The 24,976-nt window shown below is 45.0% G+C and overlaps 1 protein-coding gene across 1 annotated transcript in view; it reads right to left on the bottom strand.

Moving 5' to 3' along the window:
- The window catches only part of DSCAM (DS cell adhesion molecule), a 433,598-nt gene that overhangs the window by 163,712 nt on the left and 244,910 nt on the right, over window positions 1-24,976 (bottom strand). Inside the window, exons 4-6 of the mRNA XM_037524927.1 lie at window positions 11,829-11,975; window positions 6,173-6,451; window positions 5,119-5,394 (exon numbers count right to left, since the gene is read on the bottom strand). Of these exons, the coding sequence (XP_037380824.1) occupies window positions 5,119-5,394; window positions 6,173-6,451; window positions 11,829-11,975 (702 nt within the window). The remainder of the gene's footprint in view (window positions 1-5,118; window positions 5,395-6,172; window positions 6,452-11,828; window positions 11,976-24,976) is intronic.

Here is a 24,976-nt window from a genome sequence, read left to right as displayed (position 1 = left end):
TGAAGCAGAGTCCTCCGTCATATTACAGTGAAGAACCCAGGCCTCTGCCATCAGGAAACCGAGACAGCTTCTGGCACGCTCTGCATTTCATTTACAGAGAAGCCAGACATCATCGTATCTGCCGTTCACTGCACACAGCCAGCTGTTGATGCTCAGGAATGCTGAGGTATTTGACCTTACAGTTCAGTGTGCTGCTTTTTTCTTTTTCGCATGTGGTTAGCCATACATTTCTTTGCACTGGTTTTTACTCGAAGCACTGAAAGCTCAACTTTTTTTTTTTAATCTGTTTAAGAAAGTTGTTTGTAGCTATCCTTTTTGTGTGTTTCCATACACTGAAATACACCGTTCTCAAGTGCACAGACAGAATGTGTTGAGCTACAAATCTACACTTACGCAGCCACCACAACTAAGATATAAAACTCTCCCATCACCCCACAACCTTCCTACAGCTCCTTTCAACCAAGCCCACCCACTCCGGCCACCCACTCCGGCCACGCTGTCCTAATGTTCACCGCCCTGTATTAGTTTTGCTTCATCTTGAATTTCAAATCCATGGTGTGTGAACTCTCAGGCACACATGTAGTGTGTCACAGATGGTGTGTGAACTCTCAGGCACACATGTAGTGTGTCACAGAGGTGGTACAGCTAGCAAAGTGAGGATCTGTAGCTCTAGAACACCTAATGCCTGGTCCACACTGAAATCCCACCTGTTACCGGCAATCCCCAGGGAGCTGTTGTTTCCTGTTCAGCACATTGCACTAGTCATCAGGTCTCTACGAACTTCTTTAATCTGGAACTATCTTCAGTCTCTTTGGTGTTTCCTGACTTTGACATTTTTGAAGAATTACTGTGAATTATCAAACTGTCTGATATTTCCTCATAACTAGATGTAGGTTGTGCATTTGGGATACAAACACGATGGAAGTGAGGCTCTTTGCATGGGCTGACTGGCCATTTGTAGATCTCCTTTTGTGAGGTGTCTGCTCAAATCTTTTGTCCAGTTTATTAGACTACTAGTCTTTGTTACTGATTTGTACTTTTTTATATATACTGAATATATGTATGTAATATATCTGTCCACACACATACACATCAGTACAATTATTCTTGTACAAATGTCTGTCAGATAATGATATTTACATTACATATAACATTTCTCACCTATGTGTACAGTACATAGCATATATAAATGTGTGTTGTGTATGTAAAATGCTTTCTCCCAGTTGTAGTTACTCTTCATTTTGAGATTCAGTGCTTTCCTCGTCCTAAGAAAAATTTTTCTACCTCAAAATTGTGAAGAATTCTTTAGTTTCCTTTTAGAGCAATGAGTTTTTATTTTAGACACTGATATGTAATTTATAAAAATACTGTTGTGCAAAATGTAAGGTGTGAGGTTGGAATTGGTACTCATTACCTGCCATATATTTGTTGAGCATTTATATTGTTGTTCAACACAGCTTGTCATTAAAGCTCATCAATACAGCTTTACCTACTGAACATTGTATATTCTTTTGAAAATCAATTCATTCTATATAAACATTGATATATTTCTGGGTCATTTGTTATATTCTGATGAGCAATATATCTACCTTATTAAATGTAGTTTTTTGTGTCTTCAAACCCAGTAGTTTGAGTCCTCCTTTTTCATTTTTATTTTTTTCAAGGTTATCTTATTTATTCTCAGTTCTTCACTTTGACACACATATTTATAAAATCAACTTACACCATAGGACTTCATTTTTCCATACAAATTTTAAAACCAACTTACAAAGGTTGTTGGGATTTTGATTGAGATTACAATGATCACTTTAGAAAGAATTATTAGCTTAAGAATATTTAATGTTTCAGTCCTTAACTCTGGCACACCTCTCTAAGTCATCTCAGTTTTTCATTAGTTGTATTGTATGGTTTTGTAAATTGCCACTGTTCACATCTGTTGTTAAATATTTCCTAAATATCTTGTTTTATGCTGATATAAATGGACATTTGAAATTTATTTTCCAATTGTTTGTTCCTACTGTATAGAAATAACATTGCAGCTTATATATTGTGTTTGTGGTCTATGAATTTCCACAACTTATGCATCTAAGAATTATTTATAGATCAAGAAGATGGGGTACATATACACCATGGAATATTACTCAGCATTCAAAGAAGATAAACATATGCAATTTGCAGCAACGTGGATGGCGCTGGAAGGGATCATGCTCAGCGAAATAAGCCAGAAAGAAAACGAAAAATACCGGATGGTCTCACTCATAGCAGGAATCTAGAAAACTTAAATAAGGGACCAGGAAAATGAATAACTATAGGAAAGAAAATATTTTCTTTCATTATATCCATATTTTCCTTTAAGTTATTGAACATGTATTAAAGTCCTTGTTTGCTCATTCCAACACCAGCGTCCTCTCAAGCTCTGCTTCTATTGCCTTCTTTGTCTTTGATACCTGGTTATAATATCCTGTTTTTTTTTATTTTTAATTTATTTTATGTCCATATATTTGTATCGATACTTGGATCCCTTTCATATTTTTGCAATTCAAATGTCAACCAAGTATTTCAAGGAAGTTTATTTTCAGATTTTTGGACTCTCCATTGTTATTTCTTCCTTCCTGGAATTTGCCCTCACCTCCCTCAACATGCAGGTGATTTGATAGCCCAGCCCTTGTCCTGTTGCACCTCAGTCCCATAAAGCTACATCTCTCCGCTTTTATCCTGGTATTCTAGTTTTCCCTGCTACCCCACAAGGGCTGGGAAATGTCTACAGGGGAAAAGTGGTGCCAGTGTAGACATCACACAGCCCTTTGCCCTTCTTCAAGGGCCAGATTCTTCTGCTTGTTGTGGGCATCTTCCCAGTATCAGTGTATAGTTTTGTTTTTCTTGAAGGTCATAATTTTTATCTTCTTGTAGGTTAATCTGATACATGCTGGTCTATCATTTCCAAAAACAACACCTGTTCTTTTTCTTTTTTCTTATTCTATGTTCCAATAATTCCTCTTTGATTTTGAACCTGTAATTATTAGACTCCAGTTTCTTCAGACTTCCATTTATTTATTTGGCCTCATAAGAAATACTCCCAGATTCGGCATTGGATCAATGGTCAGTACACAGTATTGTGAGCTATTACAATTAATGTTAATCCATAGCTATTTCAGTGGAATAATAGAAGGTATATCTTAGTCACCATTTTAAGGCAGAGACCCGATGTGTATTTGTAATTGTGTTTCTGCTTCCTTTTGCTACATTAGCACTGTCATCTCTCAGAAGAGGAAAAATAGAGTGAAGCTGCTTGTCCTGAATGGAATCTGACATGCGACAAATAAATCCATGAGAATGCTCAGTATGTTCTTCTGCCCCCTTTTTTATTCAAGTGACAGGCTTTTTTGGAGATGAAAGCAGACAGCATTTTCCCAGGGAGACCTGAGTGTCTTTGAAATCTTTCTTGCTGTCACTCTCTGGTAACCTGAACTCTTTGGCCATCATTATGGATTATCAATATGCCTTTTAGGTTTCCTTAGTCACACAAGATGGTTGCCAAGGTAACTAGACTTAGGTAATCTCTCCATTTTCAACAAAGAATCTAAAAATAGCGACTAAAAATAAGGACTCCAGCACATCATCATTAGCAAACTGGTACTCCACAGATTGATTACTTTCTCTGCTTAATTGTTATGTGGAACACAGTGTGAGCATTTAATCTGAGTTCCATGCCTATGGCTAATTTCATTTCTGCTTTAAAAAACACACTGCCAGGAAATGCTTGAATCAGAATAAGAATCTCATTGCTAAGCAAGCATCTTCTTAAAAATTAGTTAAGGTTAAAAAAGTAATAACAGAAACGTTCTCTTATCATCAAGACATAGTTAAAACTTATTTCCATATTTAAATGGATTTTATTTTTTTTTCCTTTAGGCTATAGCTCATAGTTATTTTAATCATACGATAACAGATGAATTTTAAATGACAAATAAAGTTCTGATTTCCAACAGGACACACAAATATACAGATAAAAGCTACTTCCAGTATCTGGTGATAAACACATGTCTCTCTTGAATACTTCCTTGACAGCTTTCCCTGACTCACTGACACACTTGAAGATACAAGTATTTGGTGGGCAGTTATGACAATATAACATACTGAAAATCTATTATCACCCCAAGGTAATTCCTCACAAGTTCCATTCACCTGAAACTGGGAATATTTGGGCCTGACCAGAAATAGCTGTCCAGAAAAGATGCCTTTTCTTTCTTAACTCTAGCAATCCCTACATTGAAATGGTGTCCTTCATTTTACCCCTATACTTGTACTCACCTGGGGACATATTACCCTGCAAGGGAACATGTGACAGTTTGGGGGAACATTTTTGCCTGTCACAATATGGAGGGGCTGCTACTAGATCTAGTGGCAGAGGACAGGGAAGTTGCCCAAGCTCCCTGTGGCATTACACGGTCCTCCAAACAAAGTGTTCCTGAGGAGCCCGGCCTAGAGGGGAAACATTGCCAACAAGACTGTATTTCAGGCCTCTGAGGCCTCTGTCTTGCAGGGAATTTTGAAGACACGCGTGAGTAACATTCACGCTGCTTAGCTTCATGTTAAATTATATGCTGATAGAACTTTTTTGAAATTTTTTATTTTTTATATCATTGTTCATTTTTAAACAATGCTTCCCCCCCCCAAGTGTAGTCCCCATAGAATTCCCTTCCCCAAGGCACCCGTGCACCATCACCTCAAGCCCCTGTGCTCCTCCCTCCCTCCCTCTGACCCTCTGCCTCCTCCTCCCTGCAGGATGAACCTGACTTATAATTGTCCGTTTTTGCTTTGTTGTGTTTTGTACTGTTATTATTTTTTACACTGATGTCTTATTGGGTTTCCCTATATTCCTGCTAGAAGTGAAACCATCTGATATTTTTCTTTTTCCTCTGGCTTATTTCACTGAGCATAATTGGGAACTTCTACCAATAATTTGCATTTCATCAGCACTTGCTCATTTATTTGTCTGATTTAGCCCGCAAAGTTAGGGCAGTATTACTAGCAGGTCAGCCAGAAACCTGAAAACCCAGAGCTCCGCTGCTCCGCCCGCGGCTCTTCTTCCCCCGCGCCCTGGGGTGGCCCACTGACCTTCGAGGGTCACCTGCACATAGTCTTGGGCCGACAGCTTGTCCTTGCGCACGAAGCACTGGTAGGCGCCGCCATCACTCTTGACCATGTGATCCATGATAAGGTTTTCGTGGTTGATCCCTGTGATCCTCACATTCTTCCCAGGGTTGAGGACTTCACCGTTGCGGTACCAGGAGAGCTCCTGGTCCTCGCTTCCTGCGACGCTGCAGGACAAGGACACCTGGCTGCCCACGCTGCTTTTCACCTTCCTGGGGCTGATGGTGGCTTTCAGCGGCTCTGGAGTTTTGGGTAAGAAAAAGGAAAAAAGAAAACAAGGCATCACACAGGCATCACTGCAACAGCGTCTGGACTTGTGATACGGCAAAGGCAGCGTCTCCAGCTTCCTCTACCACGGCCGTCCACCTTGGCTTCTGCATGAGCAAAACCATGGCTGTCTGACTAGACTGGAGGGTGCTCCCGCGCTCACACGCCGCTTCTCCAAGCCTGCCTGCAGCACCCTTCCAACACATTCCTCAAGACCATCTCCACAGACCAACCAGAACAGGGGTCCGGCACACTTGGAAGAAGTGATCTGCAAGACTGAGCTCATGTCCAATATGTGGATAATTTAGAGGCCCTTTGTCCTGCTGGTGCTAGTCCCATGCAGAGATGTGACACTGCCTCTGGACACGACCAAGAACACGCGTGTGAGCCCACTACAGGATGTGGAGGCCCCCCTCTTCCTCCACTTAGTTCCAGAGAGGCGGCCATTCTGAATTCAACAAGTAGGCCATACCACCTTGGAATCACGTCCTGTAGCCTAGTGGGATCTCGGAGCTTCGGGGAGCAGAGAACCCTGAGTTCAAGTCTAAGCTGCTCCCTCCCCAGCTGCATGACCTCCAGCAAACTCTCTGGGTGCGCATTTCCTCACCCGCAAGGCGGGGCTAGCTACCATGGGTCTCGGCAGGACCGCCGTGAGGGCTGGCGGGAGGTGACGGAGAGCAGAGGTCCTCGTCCGACCAGAGCTCCATCTGCGGCAGCCGGCATCGCCACTGCAAGCCACCGTCCAACTTACGTTTCACGTACAGGCGGCCTATCACCTTAGCCGTTCCATATCTGTTGGACACTTCACACACATAGCTGCCTGAATCTGAGGGACGAGTGTTCTCAATGAGCAGTCCCGTCACAGTCTTCTGGAACCTTCCAGAAAGTTCCAGGGGCATGTTGTCCTTCAGCCAGCGGTAATCTGGCTCAGGGTGCCCAAGCGCTTTGCAGGGCAGCTCCACACGCTGCCCGGCCATGGCTTTGCGATGGTCAAAACCATCCAGGATGGATGGAGCGGAGTTCGCTGGGTCTGCAGAGGAAAGAAAAACTCTTAGATATAGTGAATGAGGAATTGAATTGAAATGGTTATTTTGAATCACAGCGCCTTGTAAAAGGCAAAAGATTTATACCATCTGAAGAGGAACCAGTATTGCACAGGGCCTTGTGTACAACCTGCATTCTATGCATTATTGTACTAACTACATTTTTGTAGTCTGTCTTTATTTTTGCTTTATTTAGCTCACCTGTTAGTTAGTTTCTTTATATAATAATTTGAGTGAAATCACATGGTGCCTTTCTCCTTCTGGCTTATTTCACTAAACATAATATCCATATGGCTGCAAACAGAAAACTTTCACCTTTTTCACAGCTGAATAGTACTCACTTGTTTGTAAATATGCTGTATCTTCTTAATTCACTCATCTGTTGAAGGGCATTTAGGTTGTTTCCATAACTTAGCTATTGCAAACAGTGCTGCAGTGAACACAGGAGTGCAGGTATCTCTTTGAATTAGTCACACCAGGCATTAATATAGATCTTTAAGGTTTTGTATATGAACAGAAAAAAAGCCCTATTGATATCAATTTCTTCTTCTCAGATTTGCAAAAGGCAGAAGCAGAAAAGCATCTGTTTCTCATTGCTGAGAACTCCAGCACCAGCATGCTTCAACAAGACTGCGGCTCCCACCAAGAGCTGGATTGTCTTATAGCCAGAGAAAGTCAACCTTTCCCTTCAAAAGAACAACAGTAGCCGCAGTAGTTGTCTAACATTAGAAAGTTCTTTCTTTTATTCATTCCACGACTTTGTTTGAGCCCTAAGTCCAGGACCAACCCGGAGAGAGGGTGGTGAACCAGCCAGGGGTGAGCGCAGCCCTCGTGGAGCCTGCCTCTTAGGCAGGGGTGTGGGGGTGGGCAGTGAACAGGGGTGTAAGTGAACAAATTCATGACAATAGTTTAGCTTGTGGTGACTGCAGTGGAGAGAATGAAAGGAACTGCACTCCCATGTCTATTGCAGCGCTGTTTGCTCAAGCTAAATTATGGAAACAACCCAAGTGCCCCAAACAGATGCGTGGATCGAGGAGATGTGGTCTAGATACACGTGGAATATGGCTGCATACAGATAAACTCATGCCCTATACAGCAGCATGCATGGGGCTGGAAGGGACCATGCTCGTGAAGTAAGTCAGAAGGAGAAAGAGAAACACCGGGTGGTGTCACTCATATGTGGAATATAAAGTCGATAAACCGGGTGTTAAAGACAAGCTGAAAAACGAGCCCTTGGTAGCGACTGCAGCACTGAAATGCCAAGGCGGGGCAGGGGTGCAGGAGAGAAGGAACAGAGAGGGAAGATGCACCGTGGATGGCGGTGGTGGGATGTGGTGGTGGGTCGGCTACGGTGGTAAGAACTGAGGAAGGAATCCACAGATTATCTCAGTTAAAAATCAATGAAAAATTAAATAAAAAAATTTTAAAGAAAAGACAATGGGATGCAGTGGAATGTGCAAAGGTGAGCATGTCGGCAGGGAGGGGCAGGGACTTTCCAGCTGGGCTTCAGGGACCGCCTCCCAGCCCGGGAATAAAACTCGGTGAAGTGAAGGAATGAAGCGTGTTGAGATGCAGCAAGAATTAAATAGTTAATAAAAAGCGTCCAGATGATCATTTTTGATATGTTTTTATAAAGCGACAAATGATGTATCATCAGCCTGTTTTCCGACTTCCATATTCCCAAGCCAGGTGAGAGAAGGGAAACGGTCTCTCAAAAGCCAGGTGGAGACGGCTGGCCACAGGCCCAGCTTGCGGGGCGGGAGGGATGTGCTCAGGGGAGGACGTCGGGGTTGCTATGAAGAACATGGAAATAGAGATCGCCCCCCGCTTGGAAAAACAGTCCACGGTCTTCCCTCGCCCTCCTAACTTTTCTGTTCAGAACTTGTGTGGGTCACATGCATGAGGGGCCACACTGGTCTCCACAAGGACATTATAAGACAGACAAGGTGGCATCTGATTTACGCAAGTCACCAAATTTCCACCCCTAGAGTCTACTCTTGACAAATGAAAACCTGTGTTTACTCAACGCCTTTAACACAACTGTTTCTAGCAGGACTACAGGTAACAGCCCCCGAATGGAAACTCTCTCAAACTCCATCATTTAGGGAGTGGATGATCCACAGGTGTAGAGTCACACATCCCTTAATGACAGGGAAACTTTCTGAAAATTGCATCTTAGGCGATTTCATTGTTGTGTAACAGTCTGGATGGCAGAGGCTACTATGCCCCTAGCCTCTAGGGTCACTGTCCTATATACAGTCTGTTGTGGGCTGAAACAGTGTTAAGTCACACGGGATTATATACAATGGAGTATTATTCATCAATGAAAAATATGTATTACAGCATGGGTGAAGATGATGCTAGAAATAAGCCTGACACAATGTCATACATTATATGATTAAATTTATGTGACATATGCAAAAAATGCAAATCTGTAGTGATACAGTAGATTAGTGGCTGCCTGGAGCTGGGAGTGAAATTGGAATTGACTACAAATGGGTCACACTGATCTTTGGGTGATGGAAATGTTCTAAAATTGGATGACAATGATGGCTGTAGAACTATACATATATATATACGTGTGTGTGTATAGATATATATCTCACAACTCTGTACAATCACTGATTTGTATGCTGAAAATGGGTGAAGTTTATAGTCATAATAAGTTAAATCCAAAACCATTTTACAAAACAGGAATGAGACATGTAAGTACACGAGTTGAGCAATGCTTGAGGTAGTCTCTATGGGGGACATTTTGTCATCTATAGAATTCATATAATCAAAAGCATCAAATTTAATTTTCATCCTCTCCTCTTAAAATGCTTTATGTTTTAAATTGGTTTTTATCAGAAAAATTTGCAATCATACATAAAAATATAGAAAATAACATAATTCATCTCATCTATTCATAGCATCAATGGCTTTCATCCTTTAACTATTTTCCCTACAGCCTTTCCTTTAGATGCTAAGATTCATGAGTGAAATCCCAACACCAGTACTATCTGATCACTATATCACCAGCATGATTTTCTAATAAAAATGGAGAATTTTTAAGGTCGTCACATGCTGATATCACACAACAGCAATGATAATCTCTTGGTATCGTGTATTACCCGCTCCATACTCATTTCTCCAGAGGAGCGATAAAAAGCATCACCATCATCACTGCGTTAAACAAGAATCATTCCGTGGTTACACCTAGTTCTATGTCTCCTGAGACCCCTCTTCAGAGCAGACCCTCCTCCTGTTTATTTTATTCTCCCTGGTCTCTGGCTTGTTGAAGACCTGAGTAAGTCATCTTGCAGGAAACCTCACCTTCTGGATGTCTTCCTTCATAGTGTCATTTAATGTGTTCCCCTGATGCCTTTTTAAACTGGCATTTAGTTCTAACGGGTTGCTCAGTTAAAGTTCACCATTTTTCCTTCTCTTTGCATCCACGTAATGCAAGGCCTCCCCATACTTAGTGGTGCTAAATGATCGGCAAGTTCAGGTCATAATGTTTGCTGAATTAATGATTTTATTAAGGGCTGAAAATGGTGACTTTTCTAGTTTTCTTATTTCCTTCATATTTATAGGTACAATTATCCTGTAAGTAAAAACTTTCCTTCTTGAATTAGGATATTTTGTTATCATGATACCCAAGGCTATAGGAGAAACAGGAAGAATTTTTATTAACCTCATTAGTCACTAATTATCAAAATCAAGAGTTGGTTCACTATTACCACTATTTAGGTAGGTCACATATTACTGGTGCTGTTAGTAAATGTGTATACATGTGTATTTATGTTTACATATGTGTGTGCCTATGTATATGTGTCTGTGCATATATATAATCAAAATGAGTTGAAGGTTATGAAAATATTTAACAGTTATACATGAAACAGTTATCATTTTTGACATTCAACTCATCATACTTTTGATTACTGGACACCCCAACCCAAAAACCTGGGGTGTTTACTAAGTTCTACTTTGACCTTATACCCAGATCTACCCAGCCCACAAATCATTCTTGTCTTAAACTTATTATGAAGTTCCTCTTCAGTTCTAGTAAGATCTTTTCCTAGGGTGTTGTGAACAAGTAAAACTTAGTGCTGTTAATAAAACTACTGTGGATTAGGATGACAGATGCCATTCATTTTCTAATTTACTTCTACAGATTTTAAAATTGAGTGCATTTTATGTACTTATTATTCTTAGCTTTAACAGAGACATAACAGCCATAAAGCTAGGGGGTAAGTAACAACTGACATAAAAAAGAACAGGGAAAAAACTAGAAGCTTAGAAGAGAAATCACTCAATTCTGACATATTTGTGCCAGACTTTCTGATACCAGTAAATTCTGACTCTTTTGGGGATGTGAATGAGGAATCCAAATAGAGCATTGTCAAGGACAGTAAGTGGGTCTTCGGGTGACAGTAATTTGAATTACCCAACATTTAATAGTCTTTTATCACTTCTCCCAAAGCATCTGAGCAGTAAAATAGAGCTATTCACTGGTGGAGCAATTAACCTCCTAAAGCTACAGAGTAAAGGTCAGCCATCTTGCATGTGCCTGTCTAATACTGAGGTGGACACTTCACTCTTGGAAACTGCTCCCAGGAAGTGCTGGCACATCACTGTGTGAACAGATTGCCGTGTGCTTGATAGGTGGCTCCATAACAAGCCAGTTGTGAAGATTATGTGGAAGGCTGCGGTTTCCTCAAAGTAGAAGTTCCATAAAGGAAGGCAGAGACTGACATGCTTCCTGGGGCGGAATGACTCTTTCAAGTTTCCTCCATTTGTGAGCAGTCCTGGAAGGGGTGAGACGGTGCGACTGTCCCTTAGCTGTGGGTGTGGACACTTTCTCAGGTACCACCAGGTGTGTTCCAAAGAGCCGCCCTGCTCCCTCAGAGCTGCGTGTGGTGGGGGACACAATGTGTAGGAGGGTTGGTATTGTCAACAATGGAATATATGCGAGAAGAAGAAAGAAGAAAGGAAACACATGGAAGAAAGTCCTTCCTGTGTCACCCTTCCTCAGGGTACTTCCTGACCAAGTACCGCATCACACTCTCCTAGGATGAGAACTGTCACCGGGACCAGGAGTGATAGATGTACGGACAGGCGGAGCAAGGAGGTGTTGCCTTCACGTTACAAACTACCTTGGCCCGAGGAATTTGGGTTTTACAAGCTGTGAAGGGACTTGACTCAGCATCTCTAAACGTGTGTATCTGCCTTGTCTTGTCTTAGCGTTGGTTTAAAGGACCATCAAGGAGCAAGTCAAGGCTTCATTTCAGTTGGGAATGCCCAAAGCTGTTGGAGTCCTTGCAGGACACCGATGAAGGAACAGCAGAAATAAACAGCAAGCGCGGCCTCGCGGGTGTTTACCTGATACAAAAAGCCTAGCGCTGTTACTTTGCCTGGTCTCCCCGGTGTACCGGTGCCGCGTGATGCAGCGGTAGTTATACAGTCCGTCCTCGTTCTGGACATCTTTAATATACAAGGCTCCCGTGGATGTGATGAGAAATCTAGATCCTGCAAGACAGGAAGACGAGCCCCACTTAGACAGGACAAAAGCAACCCAGTTGCATAAACAACATCACCGGACCATTTTCTCAACTGAAGGGGAATTCATTTTTGAAATAATTCTTTAGTTCAGGTATGTTCCTTACAGCAAGGGTTGCTGCACATAAGTGGGATGTAGCTACCTCAGCAGGCTTATTTCTCTTAAAATGTGACAAATTAAGGTAATGTTACTTGACTTTTGTAGATTTCTACTTCCAGAGACTATACACTTTTGCCTTGGTTTGAAGTATTTCAAAACACACACACACACACACACGTTGGACATCTTAAGCCATAAAATATGCCACAAATTCCCAGGCAGGACTGTCTTAGTTCTTCAAAATAATAACCAACACATTTTATGTTCCAAGACAAAGATTAATTGCTTCTATATTCAGGTTTTAGAGTCCTCTGCTGTTTCTTAATTACTGCTCAAATAATTGACAATAACTATTTCCACCTCTGGGAGAAAAAAGCCACACTCAGTGTCTCCTGCCTCCTATCAGCCTGGACACGGGGTCCAATCTGAGTGAGGGTTTGCACCTGTGTGACTCGGCTATGCCCATGTTGAGGTCAAAATCAGAGCTGCCTTATGAAGGATGTGGATGGCTTTTTCCCTTGAAAATAAAAATATCCAAAGATTATTTTTCTCTCCAATTTTAACGATAAACCAATAGCAGAAGAGTAGAGCTAGGTGTGAATTGTGCTCCTATGTGGGAGGCCCTCGGCTCACCTGCACCTGTCAATCTGGCCTTATAGATGGTTTCTGCAGACAAGTCTTGCACTTGACGGACAATATGATTTTGTTTCTTTGGGAAAAGGTGAAAATGACAAAATTCACCTTCTATTGTTTTTCATAGTTTGACTTGAAACTTCCTTGGGTTTATTTTAATCCAAATTTAACATGAACCTTGGCTTTATTAATTTGGGGTCTCAAATACTTAAGTTGTGAACACATTTCTACAGTCTTTGGCTATTTCTTGTAAAGACTCTATTCAAAGACCAGTTGCTCAGATGAAATAAAAGTCTTATGATTCTTCTACTTTGCAAGATAAGGGTGATTCAAAGAGGATGAATAAAAAAATTCATAAACAAATAGTATTTGTGTTCAAAAGAACATGCATTGACTATTAAAACTATATAGAATATCTTTAAGTAAATTCATTTTTGATGATCTTACTTAGTTATTTACTTTAAAAAGCCCTAACTGCACTGAATAGCAGAGCAGGATACCCTAATGCTAAATGTTCTGGATTTTTGCTTTATTCTCCCCCAAAAGAAAGCAACTCGAAATACCCTTGACCACTTGCCAGAGTCATCGTACACCAAACATTCCCAGCCGGTACATACTGTGCCTGGTTGAAAGGGCTTTCTCTGTCTCTGTATTTTGTGTGCTTATATAATACCCGGTTCCTTTAAAGTAGAGAATGATAGAAAAGAGGGACAGCAAAGGATATTGTACCTAATTCCTGTCATCTGTCCAGCCAGGAGTGTTTTCCTGTCAATGTGGTGAGGTGGGAGTAAAAGCTTGGACGTGTGGGTCCTCGGGAGGGTCCCCAGGAGGGCACAGAAGCAGCAGCCGTCCCTGGGGGTGCCGAAGAGGGCTCTGGCCCCGCACCCCTGGCCGTCTCGCTCACCCTGTCCCATCTAGCCTTTCGTGCTCACTCACTCGGCTGGTCAGTGACGCTCAAATATGATTAAGAAGAACTGGACCCTTATTTGTTGTGAATGTCTTCCGAGGTGTTCAGCTTCCTCTCTCTGCACTGCAGGTCCCAGCGCCCGCTTCTAACACCTTGTGTGCAGTTGCTCCTGCAGCCTTTCTCCTCCCAACCACCTTCCTGACCAGGTGGACATTGAGATGCTTCTGTGCCTCGACCGAGTCCTGTCAGGTTGGCCATTCCTGGAGGCCCAGGCGGTGTGGCCTCCACCTTCCCCGCGCTGTTCTGCTTCCCCAAGCCCTGGCCACCCCAACCTTCTTTCAATGACTCTCCTGGAGGCCCTGAGCCCAGATCTCTGCCTGACTGTAGGGTAAAGAAAATGTCAGGATTTTCTGCCCTCCCGCCATCAGGAGAGATGATGGATCCTTGTCCTGAATGCATGCCTGATGGCGGGAACCTGGAGCAGGGGTGGGCCTAGGTAGATGGGATTCACCTGGGCTAAGACTGGGCTTTTAAGGGCGGCGTCACCGGGACGCCAGAAGCAGCAGAAGCCAAAAGAGAAGCCGAAAGAGAAGAAGCCCGAAGCAGAAGCAGAGAACGCCAGAGAGCCCAGATAGAGTGAAGATTTACTGGGGGCTTGGAGGCCTGCCAGCCTCCCGGCCCCCCAGCACCCCTGCCTGCCATATGCCTGGTGAACCCCAATAAAGACCTGCAAAAAAACTACTGAGGACTCTGACTCCTCCTTTACCCGGTCTGCATGGGATCAGAAAACCTGCACTGGTGCCTGTTCCTGCCCTTTACACTGACTTACCCTCTCCCCTCACTCTGGCCCCCCATCCTCAGTCACCTTCCCAGCAAGGTCAGCGCACATGAAGCCACGCCCAGGGTCCAACCAGCTCTGAGCACTTGAGTTTATTACATGTGTGTGAACTTCTCCTGCATGTCTTTGAAATCAGTTCAGCTTGGAAATTTTAATTTCTCTCCTTTAACTAGAACAGCAAGGACTTGCTCTGTCTCACTTTCTCGTCTCCATTTCACAGCGCGGCGCTGGGATATCCTACCCAAAAATATTAGCAAATGGGGGGATAAAATGGGCTGTCATTGCTTATCTACAAGGGTCTCTTCTTAAATCTGGGTGGAAAGAGAGAAAGCTTAAATACCTCTCTCGGATTTCAAACTGAACCTCCCTCATGTATAATACATAAAAAGAGCATTTCCCCATTAGGAATCACTATTATATATTCTTAAATGAAAATGAGCATATTTTAAGATTTTGATGTTAATTACTCTTTCATTATGCTCTCTGACTTTTACTGCGCAACCAAGCTGTTAGATCTTCAATAGGAACAATTTTAGTTCAGGAAGATTTTAAAAGCATATTTGATTTTTCACTTAGTCAGAAATATATCTTAGGTTTTTTTTTTGTTTTTTTTGCATTGCAATCTGAGCTGAGTTAATAGTCATTAAAAGAACAGATGGTTCTTCTAATAGGATGCCAAATGGTAGCAGAGCACAAGGAAACTTCGATCAGCTGTGCCACCTCCACCGGCAGTGGCTCTGGGGGAATGAGCTGCCTCTAAGAGGTGTGCACGGCAGTTCCTGAAGCGTTGGAGGAACCCAGATTGAAGTCTGACTTCAAAGTCCCCAGCACCGAGATGAGATGAGCCCTCTGGACGGAGAGCTGGCGAGTTCCCATGTGAAAGTTAAATGAGCATTTACTAAAATAGTGGAAATAGAGAAAACATGTGGCTACATAGATGGTAACTTTAAAAGTCATCCGTTCCTCTTCATCTAGCTGTCGGCTGGAATAGGGGGTGCATGCAATTTGGGGGTGTGATGTGCGGGGTTGGGGGGAAGCCATGAGAGGAAGTGGACATGACAGAACTCAGCTATTTCTTTAGCAATTGAGTAGCCTGATAAGATAGGATTGTTGAAAGAAAATGGTGTTTCTTTTTTTCCAATTGTGGTTACGGCGTTAAAGTTGGTTTTCATCATTGTGCTGCCCCAGGGTCACAGGTTCAAGCCTCTACCAGCGTGTCCTTTCACACCCTGCCCACCGCCAGGGCCCTGTGACCTACCATCTTGCATGAGCCCCTCCCCTCCCGCACCCCCACCCTGCTCCCTCCCCCTCTGGCTGCCTCAGTGTAGGGTAAATAAAAAGCATCAGGCTTTTCTACCCTCCCACCATTAGCATTGATGATGGATCCCTGTGGTCCTGAATGCGTGGCTGATGGCGGCACCTGGAGTGGGGTGTGGGCATGTGTAAGTGGGTACACCTGGGCTGAGAGACTGCGCTTATAAGGGCGGCGTCATGAAGACGCCAGCAGAACCACGAGAAGCATACAGAACCACTAGAGAAGCAGAGAGAACATGAGAGAAGGCCGGAGAGCCCAGAAAGAGTGAAGACTTGCTGGGGGCTGGGAGGCCTGCCAGCCTTCCGGCCCCCCCCCCCCCCCCCGGTACCCCTGCCTGCCATATACCTGGTAATTCCCAGGAAAGGCCTGAACAGCCACTGAGGGCTCCAGGACTCTCTCCTCCTTACCCCGTCTGCTTGGATCATAGAGAACCTGCTCTGGCCCTTCCAGCCGTTACACTCATGTAAAGACAGGAACTGGGCACAGTGCAGGTTCTCTGATCCCATGCAGACCAGGTAAAGGAGGAGTCAGAGTCCTCAGTAGTTTTGCAGGTTTTTTATTTGGGGTTCACCAGGCATATGGCAGGCAAGGGTGCTGGCTGGGGGGCTGGGGCCCCGGCCTCCCAGCCCCCAGCAAGTCTTCATTCTATCTGGGCTCTCTAGCGTTCGTTCTGCTGCTTCTCGGCTTCGGCTTCGGCTTCTACTGCTGCTGCTGCTTCTGCTGCTGGCGTCCCTGTGACGCCGCCCTTAAAAGCCCAGTCTCAGCCCAGGTGAATCCCATCTACCTATGTCCACACCCTATTCCAGGTGCCCGCCATCAGGCATGCATTCAGGACAAGGATCCATCATCTATCTATCCTGATGGCGGAAGGGCAGAAAAGCCTGATATTTTCTTTACCCTACAACTCATTTTCAAAGTCAGATGTCAAGGATTTGCTATTGGCTTGGTTTTGTCCAATCCTTTGTTTCGTTTCTCTACGTTCCACGTGTAACTGAAACCAGCCGGTATTTGTCTTTCTCCTTCTGCCTTATTTTGCTCGCAGTAAGCTATATACAAGAGAAAAGGAGTAGGTCCTGAACTTAAGAGATCCACCCTGGAGCTAGGGGTTCAACTGTGTCCCCTCCAAAATTCATCAATTGAGTCCTAACGCCCAGCCCCTTAGAATGTGACTGTTTGGAAACGGTCATCGCAGATGCAATTAATTCGGATCACACGGGACTAGAGAGAGCCCTGAATCTAGTGCCATGCTGGTCCATATGAAAGGACTTTTGGGTACAGAGACATCGGGGTATGAACGCTCACCCTAATGACAGCCAGAGGTGTGGCGTGCTAGTGTGAGCACCCCGCTTTTGGGCTACACATGTTGGGCCTGCTCAGTCCTCACACCTGCCCTCAAGGCACGTACTATTTTTTTTTTTTAAAGATTTATTTATTTATTTATACAAGCACTGGGTACAATCAGAAGCGCGGGAGGGTGAGAGGATCCACCAGAGCCAGAGCGGGGAGCAGAGCAGGCAGAAGGACCGAAGGACACTGCTGAGGGGAGCAGCGGGCGGCAGGAGAGGTCTGCGCACCATGTGGGACCCTCCTCTGGTGGCCGGGGAGCAGCCGGGGATCGAACCGGCGCTGCAGAGGCTGCGGGCAGCTTTGCAACCCAGCGCTCAACCTCTGTGCCACCGGGGAGACCCAAAGGCATGTACTATTTATTATTCCTCTTTGCACAGACAGAAGCGTGAGGGTCACAGGTTACCTGACTTGCTGTGTTCACTCAGCAGACCTGTGCCAGCAGCAGGGCGCCCAGTCAGGCTGGGAGCTTGTGCCCCGCCCACTGTCCACACTGGCTCAGGGTCTCGTGAGACACCAAAGACCCTGCCCCATGGGGGCGGAGGGCAATGCAGGCACAAGGCCGGGAGAAGAGAAACAAGAGCACAAGGAGAGACACAAGAGAACTGGGTTGGGGAAAGCGCACCCCAGGTGTGGCTGGGAGCTCAGGGGTCAGCAGGTGAGCCCTGAGCCAGCCTAGTCAGTGGAGTCCAGTGGCTCCGAGGCCAGCTGGGGACAGCTCCAGGGACCCAGTCAGATCCATTTTGGGACCTGAGGCCTTGAATGCCCTGAGGGAGGGGGAGTGAAGGAGGAGTCTCTAAAAGACACAGCAAGAGAGGAAGGACAGGAGGGTCTCGGCTCTGAAAGAGGGAGGAGAGCCTTCAGGAAATGAAGCTGCAAATAGCTCAGCTCAGCCTTGCCTTGAATACGAACGGGGCCTGCAGGAGCCTCGGTTTCCTCCTCTGAACATGGGGCTTGTTACCTGTTCAGGGGTACTGTGGTGTTGAATACATTCATTCCTATCAGTGCTTACTAGACAAAGACCCGCAGAAAGCTGTAGCCAGCCATAAAATATACTCTGAAACATCCCACTTGCTAGAGCAGTGGAAATATTGGGTATCCAGCCACAAACATGGGAGCACGGCAGAGGGCAGGCAGGCCTCTAGGATATTGATGTCGGGAGGAAATGCATCTTCAGGTGGTGCCTCATTCTGCTGCTTCCTCAGTGGGGTCCCATCCAGCCTGATTAAGAGCGGAAGCGAGGCTGAACACAGACACTGGTCTGTATACAAGGCTCCCCTCTGGGTACCGAGGCCTAAAGTCCAGTCCCCCAGCACACCTCCTGGTCTTCCTCATGGGAAAAGCCAGGATTCCACCCAGTTGCACTTGGTCAAGCTGGCTTGAGCCTGTTAGCACGCCTTTTCCCGAACAGGTCCTCTCCACGCTGGCCCGCCGCTCCCCAACCTTGCCCCGTGCCAACTTAAATACTCGCGCTGCCCTGTAGACATGCGTATTTTGAATTTTACCCCAAAGAGGCCCAATACAATAAGGCATCATGGTATTGAGGCCACACTTATAAAAGAAGCATCAAAAAAAGTATCATCAATATACCCAAGGAATCGTGAAGCCCCTGTTTGGATGCTGAACTACTTGGAAGAACTACTTGGCCAGAAATAATGACGTTACTTCCACACGCAGGGTGAAAGAATGAGCTAGCAACTCTCGGCTACATTTCCTAAGTAAGGAGTGATTTGGCATATGTTTAAATTCCTTCAAAGCAATCTCACTAAGACATTTTTTCTTATGTAAATAAAATTCTCTCTGTGAAATTCTCCTGCAGTTAAATGAGGCTCAATTACACACTACTAATTTAAGCCTGCACACTGCACTCCAACTGTATACCTAATTACCCTATTTAGGTTGTTAATGATCAGATCTTCGCTCTTGAGCAGATATCTGAGTCTATCATTAATCTTTCCTCTAGTTAGATTTCCAGTTAGTTAAAAGAATACATTCTTAGAAAGAATAGAATTTGATTTTTAAGGGAATTATTTTAAGGTTTTTCAGATAGAGCGGGAGACGTTTAGAAAAGTGAGTTGTATTTGTTCATTTGACCAACAAGACAATTTTGGCCCCTGGCTTCTAGAAGCAACTATTTTAGGTGGGGAAAAAGAGTAAGTGAGTAAACAGACAAAGAAAATAACCACAAACTGATTAATCCTCTTCAGGGAATTAAGAACTCGGAGGTTGAGCCCAGAGAGAGGAGCTGTTTAGACAGACAGGGTTTCTGGGAGACTGCGTTTCAGGTGGGCACAGCGGGCACGAGGCAGCGGGCGCGACTCATGCGGAAGGGGAAGTGTGTGCAAGGTCCTGGGGTGGTGACATCGCGGCATTTTCAAGGAACGGACATAAGACACACTTTGAAAATAGAACTGACAGCACATGGAACTGGCCCCCAAGTTCACAAAGGGGAAAAGGCAGTGGTCACAGCCCAGGCCTTGGTGGGGAGGCCGCTGAGTGGACAAGGAAGCGTCTGCTGGGAGAAGGCTTGGAGTGGGGCACTGGTTGTCTGTGGGTGACTTATTTTGGACATCTAGGAATTAAAACTAGTCCCTGGAAGATTGCAGAGAAGTTCAGGAAAAGGCCAGTGGGCCTGCTGACTGCATTGGGTCACTGAAGCTAGAAAACGTCATTATTTCTCGTCCTGTGAGATGCATTTTGCGGTTGACAGGGAGGGTGCCCCATGCCCCTCTGCCCGGTCCTGACTCTGGAGTATGGCGCTGAGTCAGTCACAACATGTTCAAAAAGAAGGAGAAGCACAGCCCTCAGACCCTCCACGCCTGTGTGAGTGGGATCAGACACGCTGCCTCACGGGTGCGACGCACGCCGGCTAATTGGAAGGTTAATCGGCCTGACGCAATGACTTACGGTGATGGAACAAATCTGGAAAAGTGGGAACCAGAAAGAATGCACATAGACACTATGCGGTCGCCTCTTAATTTTAAGGGGTGATGTTTCTTAAACAGTGGGTAGCAACCTCGTAATGGGTGGTAAAATCAATTTCATGGGCTGTAACTTTTTAAAAAATCAAATAGAGTGGCTAGAATGAGTCCGCAGGCATCACAAATCGCAGGGCCAAGGGCCTTATGAAGGCCTTGTTTGGGTTCCGTGTGCCTCCACAGAGCTGTACCCGCTTTCCTGAGTGGATATGGGCACACATGTGCCTCTGCGCATGTGTGCATATGAGGGCGCCATATAAAGGTGTGGAAGTGCCACGTGCTTCTTACTGCGGAAAAAATGCCTGGGGCATCAGGCCGGGCATCCTGTAAATCCAGCTGTTCTTCCCTGACTAGGTTTCCCACGTCCGGGTAAGGCTGATTGTCCCCACACATCTGAGAGTCTTATCCTCTCTGTAATCTTGCAGACTGGGCCTTGGTGGCACAAGGGGTTAAGCACCACACTATGAAGCAATCTGCAGCCTCTGCAGCACAAGTTCGATCCCCGGCCAGCCAGGGAGATTCCCAAAAGGTGCAGCAGACCTCTCCTAATTCGCCCGCTGCTCCCCTCAGCAGTGTATTTCAGTCCGTCTGCCTGTTCTGTTCCCCACTCTGTCTCTGGTGGGTCCTCTCACCCCCCACACCTCTGGCCTGTACCCCAGCTCTTGTGTGCATAAATAAATCTTTAAAAAAAATAAACTTGCAGACTGGCTAGGCCATGAGCCCACAGAAGTGGCTGCCTTTATGGTGACAGTGACAGACAAAGCGGCTGATCTCTTTTGCAAGTGACGTCACTTGAAGGTGTTTGATGCCGTGTGCTGATGATGCAGGATGACCTCAAAGGAGCTGTGATTCAGTGACTGAGCCATCCCCATGAATCTGTGTGAAAGTCAGTAGCTACAAAACAGCCCCCCCCCCAAAAAAACCTCTTGGTGTTCTATGGGCTGACGCAGTGAGGTCGTGTAGGAGACATGAAACCAACACTATGTCCCAGAGCTTTCCACTGTGAGAACAACTCCACTCCCTGAAGGGCTTCCCAGACCTGGCTTACAGAGGGTGGGAGAGAGCTGCTGCTGGGAGGCCTACAGGTTGAGAAACGTCTCCACAGCAATCTCACTGGAGCACATATCAACCGTCCCCCCAAGTCTCCTCCATCCTCATGATACTTTCACAGGGAAGAACCTCTGGGGGTGCCGTTCATTTACCTAGTACGTGTCTATCTAGACCCTTCTGCTCCCAGAGGGGTTGCATAAACGTTTTTGCAATGTATTCGCAATACATTTATTTTTGTGTGAAAATCACTTATCTCTACTACTTCAGCACTTGCTCATCTCCTTTTCCCTGCTTTTATTTTTTTTTTAAATAATAAATTTTATTTTTATATTCCCCATACAATTGCAGCCCCCCCCATTCTGACCCCAATCCCTCCCCTCCCGCCCCCGCCCCCCTAAAAATGTCTCTGGTTCATAGTTTTTTGTTGATTTTGATTTTCACTTTCCTATAGTTATTCATTTTCCTGGTCCCTTATTTAAGTTTTCTAGATCCCTGCTTTTAAACACAGGAAAAGTCAGTCATTGGCTGAGGGTCTTTGGAAGGCAGGTGCATCTGCCAGAACTTACCATGGCTGCACGCCTTCATTATACTTGCACTGAATATGGCTGATGACACTAAGTGGCTGGCACTATTATTTAGGGTAGCACTGCAATGCAACTTTTGTTTACAATCTCCTTGCTTTTAGTTATTTAAAAGACAGAAATAGATACTACTTTGTACAGGGAACCCAAGGCGTGGCAGCAAGGAGCCCTGGGCTCCTCACTGCATGTGTGCCACACACCACACAGTAGAGGCTCATTAAACTCCTGCCAGATGCATGAATGGCTCCATCTGTTCTGCTATGGCTGGATTTCCTCACTGATGCCAAGAGTTCACTGTTCCAAAAAAAGTCCTTCAGCCACACTTGTGCACCCTTTTCTCAGCACACATGTTCTCACTAACACGTCTACCTGGTTCTGCAGGGTGAGGCAGGAGGTTGTGTGTTTTCTGTTGCCCGGGTCCTCTGAAATGCTATGGGCTGCCCAGGGTCGCGGCCCCATCTGTGCTGCTGGCGTCCACCGGCCTCTGAAGACAAGGGTGGACAGCTCGCAGCCTCTCTTCCAGCCTTGCCAGGGCTTTCTCTCTTCTTCAGAAGCAGGATATACACCTTCTTGAAACGTGGCAAGTCTTTGTCAGAAAGAAGATCCCTAATTATTCCAAGTGATGAAATAACCCTAAGTAGAAAGTAAGGCGGTGGAATGAGTCGCCGCCAGGAACGGGCCACTCTGGGCTGACCGAACCGGGCTGTCAATGTCACCTCCGGGTCTGCGGGCGGCCCCTCTGTCCAGGGCGTGGAGCGAGCCCTCCACCCGCCGCGCTGGACACCCGTTCATCGCCTCTGCTGCAGGCCACTGTCTCGCTTTTATTTCATGTTGCCTTGGGCCAGCTCACGGGCGAACATGAAAGAATAAAGGCTGTGCCGAGGAGGACAGGCCGACCTGGCGTGCCTGGGCTTCCTAAGCTCTCTGGAAGCACCACGAGGAAGGCACGAGCAGGAGGTGAGTCCCTGGCAGGTGCTGAGACCTGGCGCTCCCGAGGACCGGTGAGCCCACCGATGGCCCATCGCCTGCGCGGGGCCCTCGTGGGCTGAGGCTGCTGCCCGGGACCCGGCTGGGGGGCGCACACTCACTGCAGGTCTGAGGCCTGACCCGGAGGACAGGGCGTCCCTCCTGCCCAGGTGGGGCCTGCGCTTGAGCTGTTCTCGGTAAAGTAAGTGTAGTAAGTGGATGTGCCTCTTCTGTTCTCCAGACCCAGATTAACTTCCCAGTTTGAAGAATTAATCTGGAACAATTAATATATGACATTTAACCTATAGCCACTTCCTAGGTTTCCTGGGTTTTTTTTTTTTTTTGAGATTTGATAGAGAACGTTAACTACAAAATTCTGTTTTCCAACGGTACCCTGTAAAATCATTCTCAATTTAAAGTGAGCAATGGTTATTTATCAATTCCTCATGTACCTTGTATTCATTATTATTTTTAATTACATTTTTTGTTATACAACCATTTGGTGATTTTTTTTTTAAATACTGAGATGAAATTCCTTGTTGGATTGAATTTTGGTCATTTCTGTTGGGAAAATGTGGCATAGTATTTGAATCTTATGTTTCCTTTTCCCCCAAATAGTTTAATATGGTCAATAAATCAAATGTGAATTGTAGCAACTTTCATTTCTTAAAATATACCAGATTAATTTTATGAATACTCCCTGGTATAAGAAACTTAGAAATGCTGGTAAATGTAATAAACATCCATTAATTGGACTGCAGAATTCCCAAGTAAGGAGCTCCTCAGGGATCCCTACATGAAGAGGAGGCTGAGCAGCATAGCCCTAGCAGAGATCTTCTTGGTGCTGTGCATGTGCTGGGACATCTGCTCTTCCAGAACAGAACTGCTCTTCCAGGAGTTAAAACTCCTTGAGTTTTAACAGCAAGGAGGAGAGAAGACCAAATGCCTTAGTCTTACACATGTTGAGGACAGCTCTGCAGAAAATTATAATCTCATTAAAAGGGTGGGAAAAAAATCTTAATAAATGCCCTCACCTGTTTCAGTCTGAACTTTGGGTAGGAAATACGTCTGATGATGGTCCTAGCCTGGCTCAGGTTTGGGATTCAGATTGGCATTATCTGCAGTGTCTGGGAAACCTCACCCACAGAAATGAACTTACAGTGTCCAAGAGCAAATCTTCCCTGAAGGATTGAGTCACCAGGGATGTTGACAGAAAAAGTTCAACCTTCTTTGCTGCCCCAACTCCCAACCCCAAACCAGGAAGCGATGAAGGAACAATCTACCGTAAGAAAGAGTCAGGAGAAAAAAGAGAAACCTCAGATAATGGAGTGACTGAAGAGCAATGACTCCATAAGTATTCTTTAAACATTTGGAGACGTGTCGATTGAATCAAGAGTAAGTAAAAGGATCAAGATGGGACCAAAAAAGACAGATAGATAAGATAAATAATGAAGTAGCATATTTGGGAATGAAAAGTATAATCCTGGATATAGATATTTAGATTGGACACAGTTGGCAAGATTAGTGTACAGTAAAATAAATCTAAAGAAATCACCTAGAATATTGCCCAGAGGGGAAAAGAAACATAAATCCATGAAAGATTAAGAGTCTTGGAGGAGAGACGGAGGAGATCTATAGGACTGACTTAGTTTCCAGAAAGAGAAAGTAGAAAAATGTCATCTAAGAAATATTTGGAGAAAAATTGGAAAATTCCCCAGACTTGATAAGAGCTGGAAACGTCTGCCAATAATAGACACGTCCCTGGAACTAAGGACTATCCTTCAGGACAGCAGCTGTACTCAGGGAGGGGGTGGGATGCAAAAAAAATGAAGACCTGGTGTGAGAGGAATTACTTTCATTTCTCACCACTGAGTATTTTCGCTGTGAGGTTTCCATTTATGGCCTTTATTATGCTGAGGTGTGTTCCTTCTGTCCTCATCTTTGTTTTTATCATAAGAGGATGTGTCAGCAAGGGTGTGAAGGCAGAGGACTCTTGTGCACTGCTGGTGGGAATGCACACTGGTGGAGTCCCTGTGGGAAACAATAGTGAGCTTTCCTAAAACATTAGAAATAGATCTACCATATGATGCAGCAATTCACCTCCTGGGTCCCCACCTGAAGTATGCAAAAACACTAATTCAAAGGGATAATTCACTCCTCTGTTCATTTCAGCACTATTTATACCGGTCACGTTACAGAAGCAAACTAAGTGCCCCAGCACAGAGCAGTGGATTAAGAAGATGGGCTACGCCGACGTGA

This window comes from Talpa occidentalis, unplaced genomic scaffold (genome assembly GCF_014898055.3).
Source record: "Talpa occidentalis isolate TD23 unplaced genomic scaffold, MPIMG_talOcc4v2.1 talOcc4.4, whole genome shotgun sequence".
In the NCBI taxonomy this organism is placed as follows: Eukaryota; Metazoa; Chordata; class Mammalia; order Eulipotyphla; family Talpidae; genus Talpa; species Talpa occidentalis.
The sequence above is the reverse complement of the archived record's forward strand: the minus strand, read 5'-3'. Positions and strand labels throughout refer to the sequence as shown.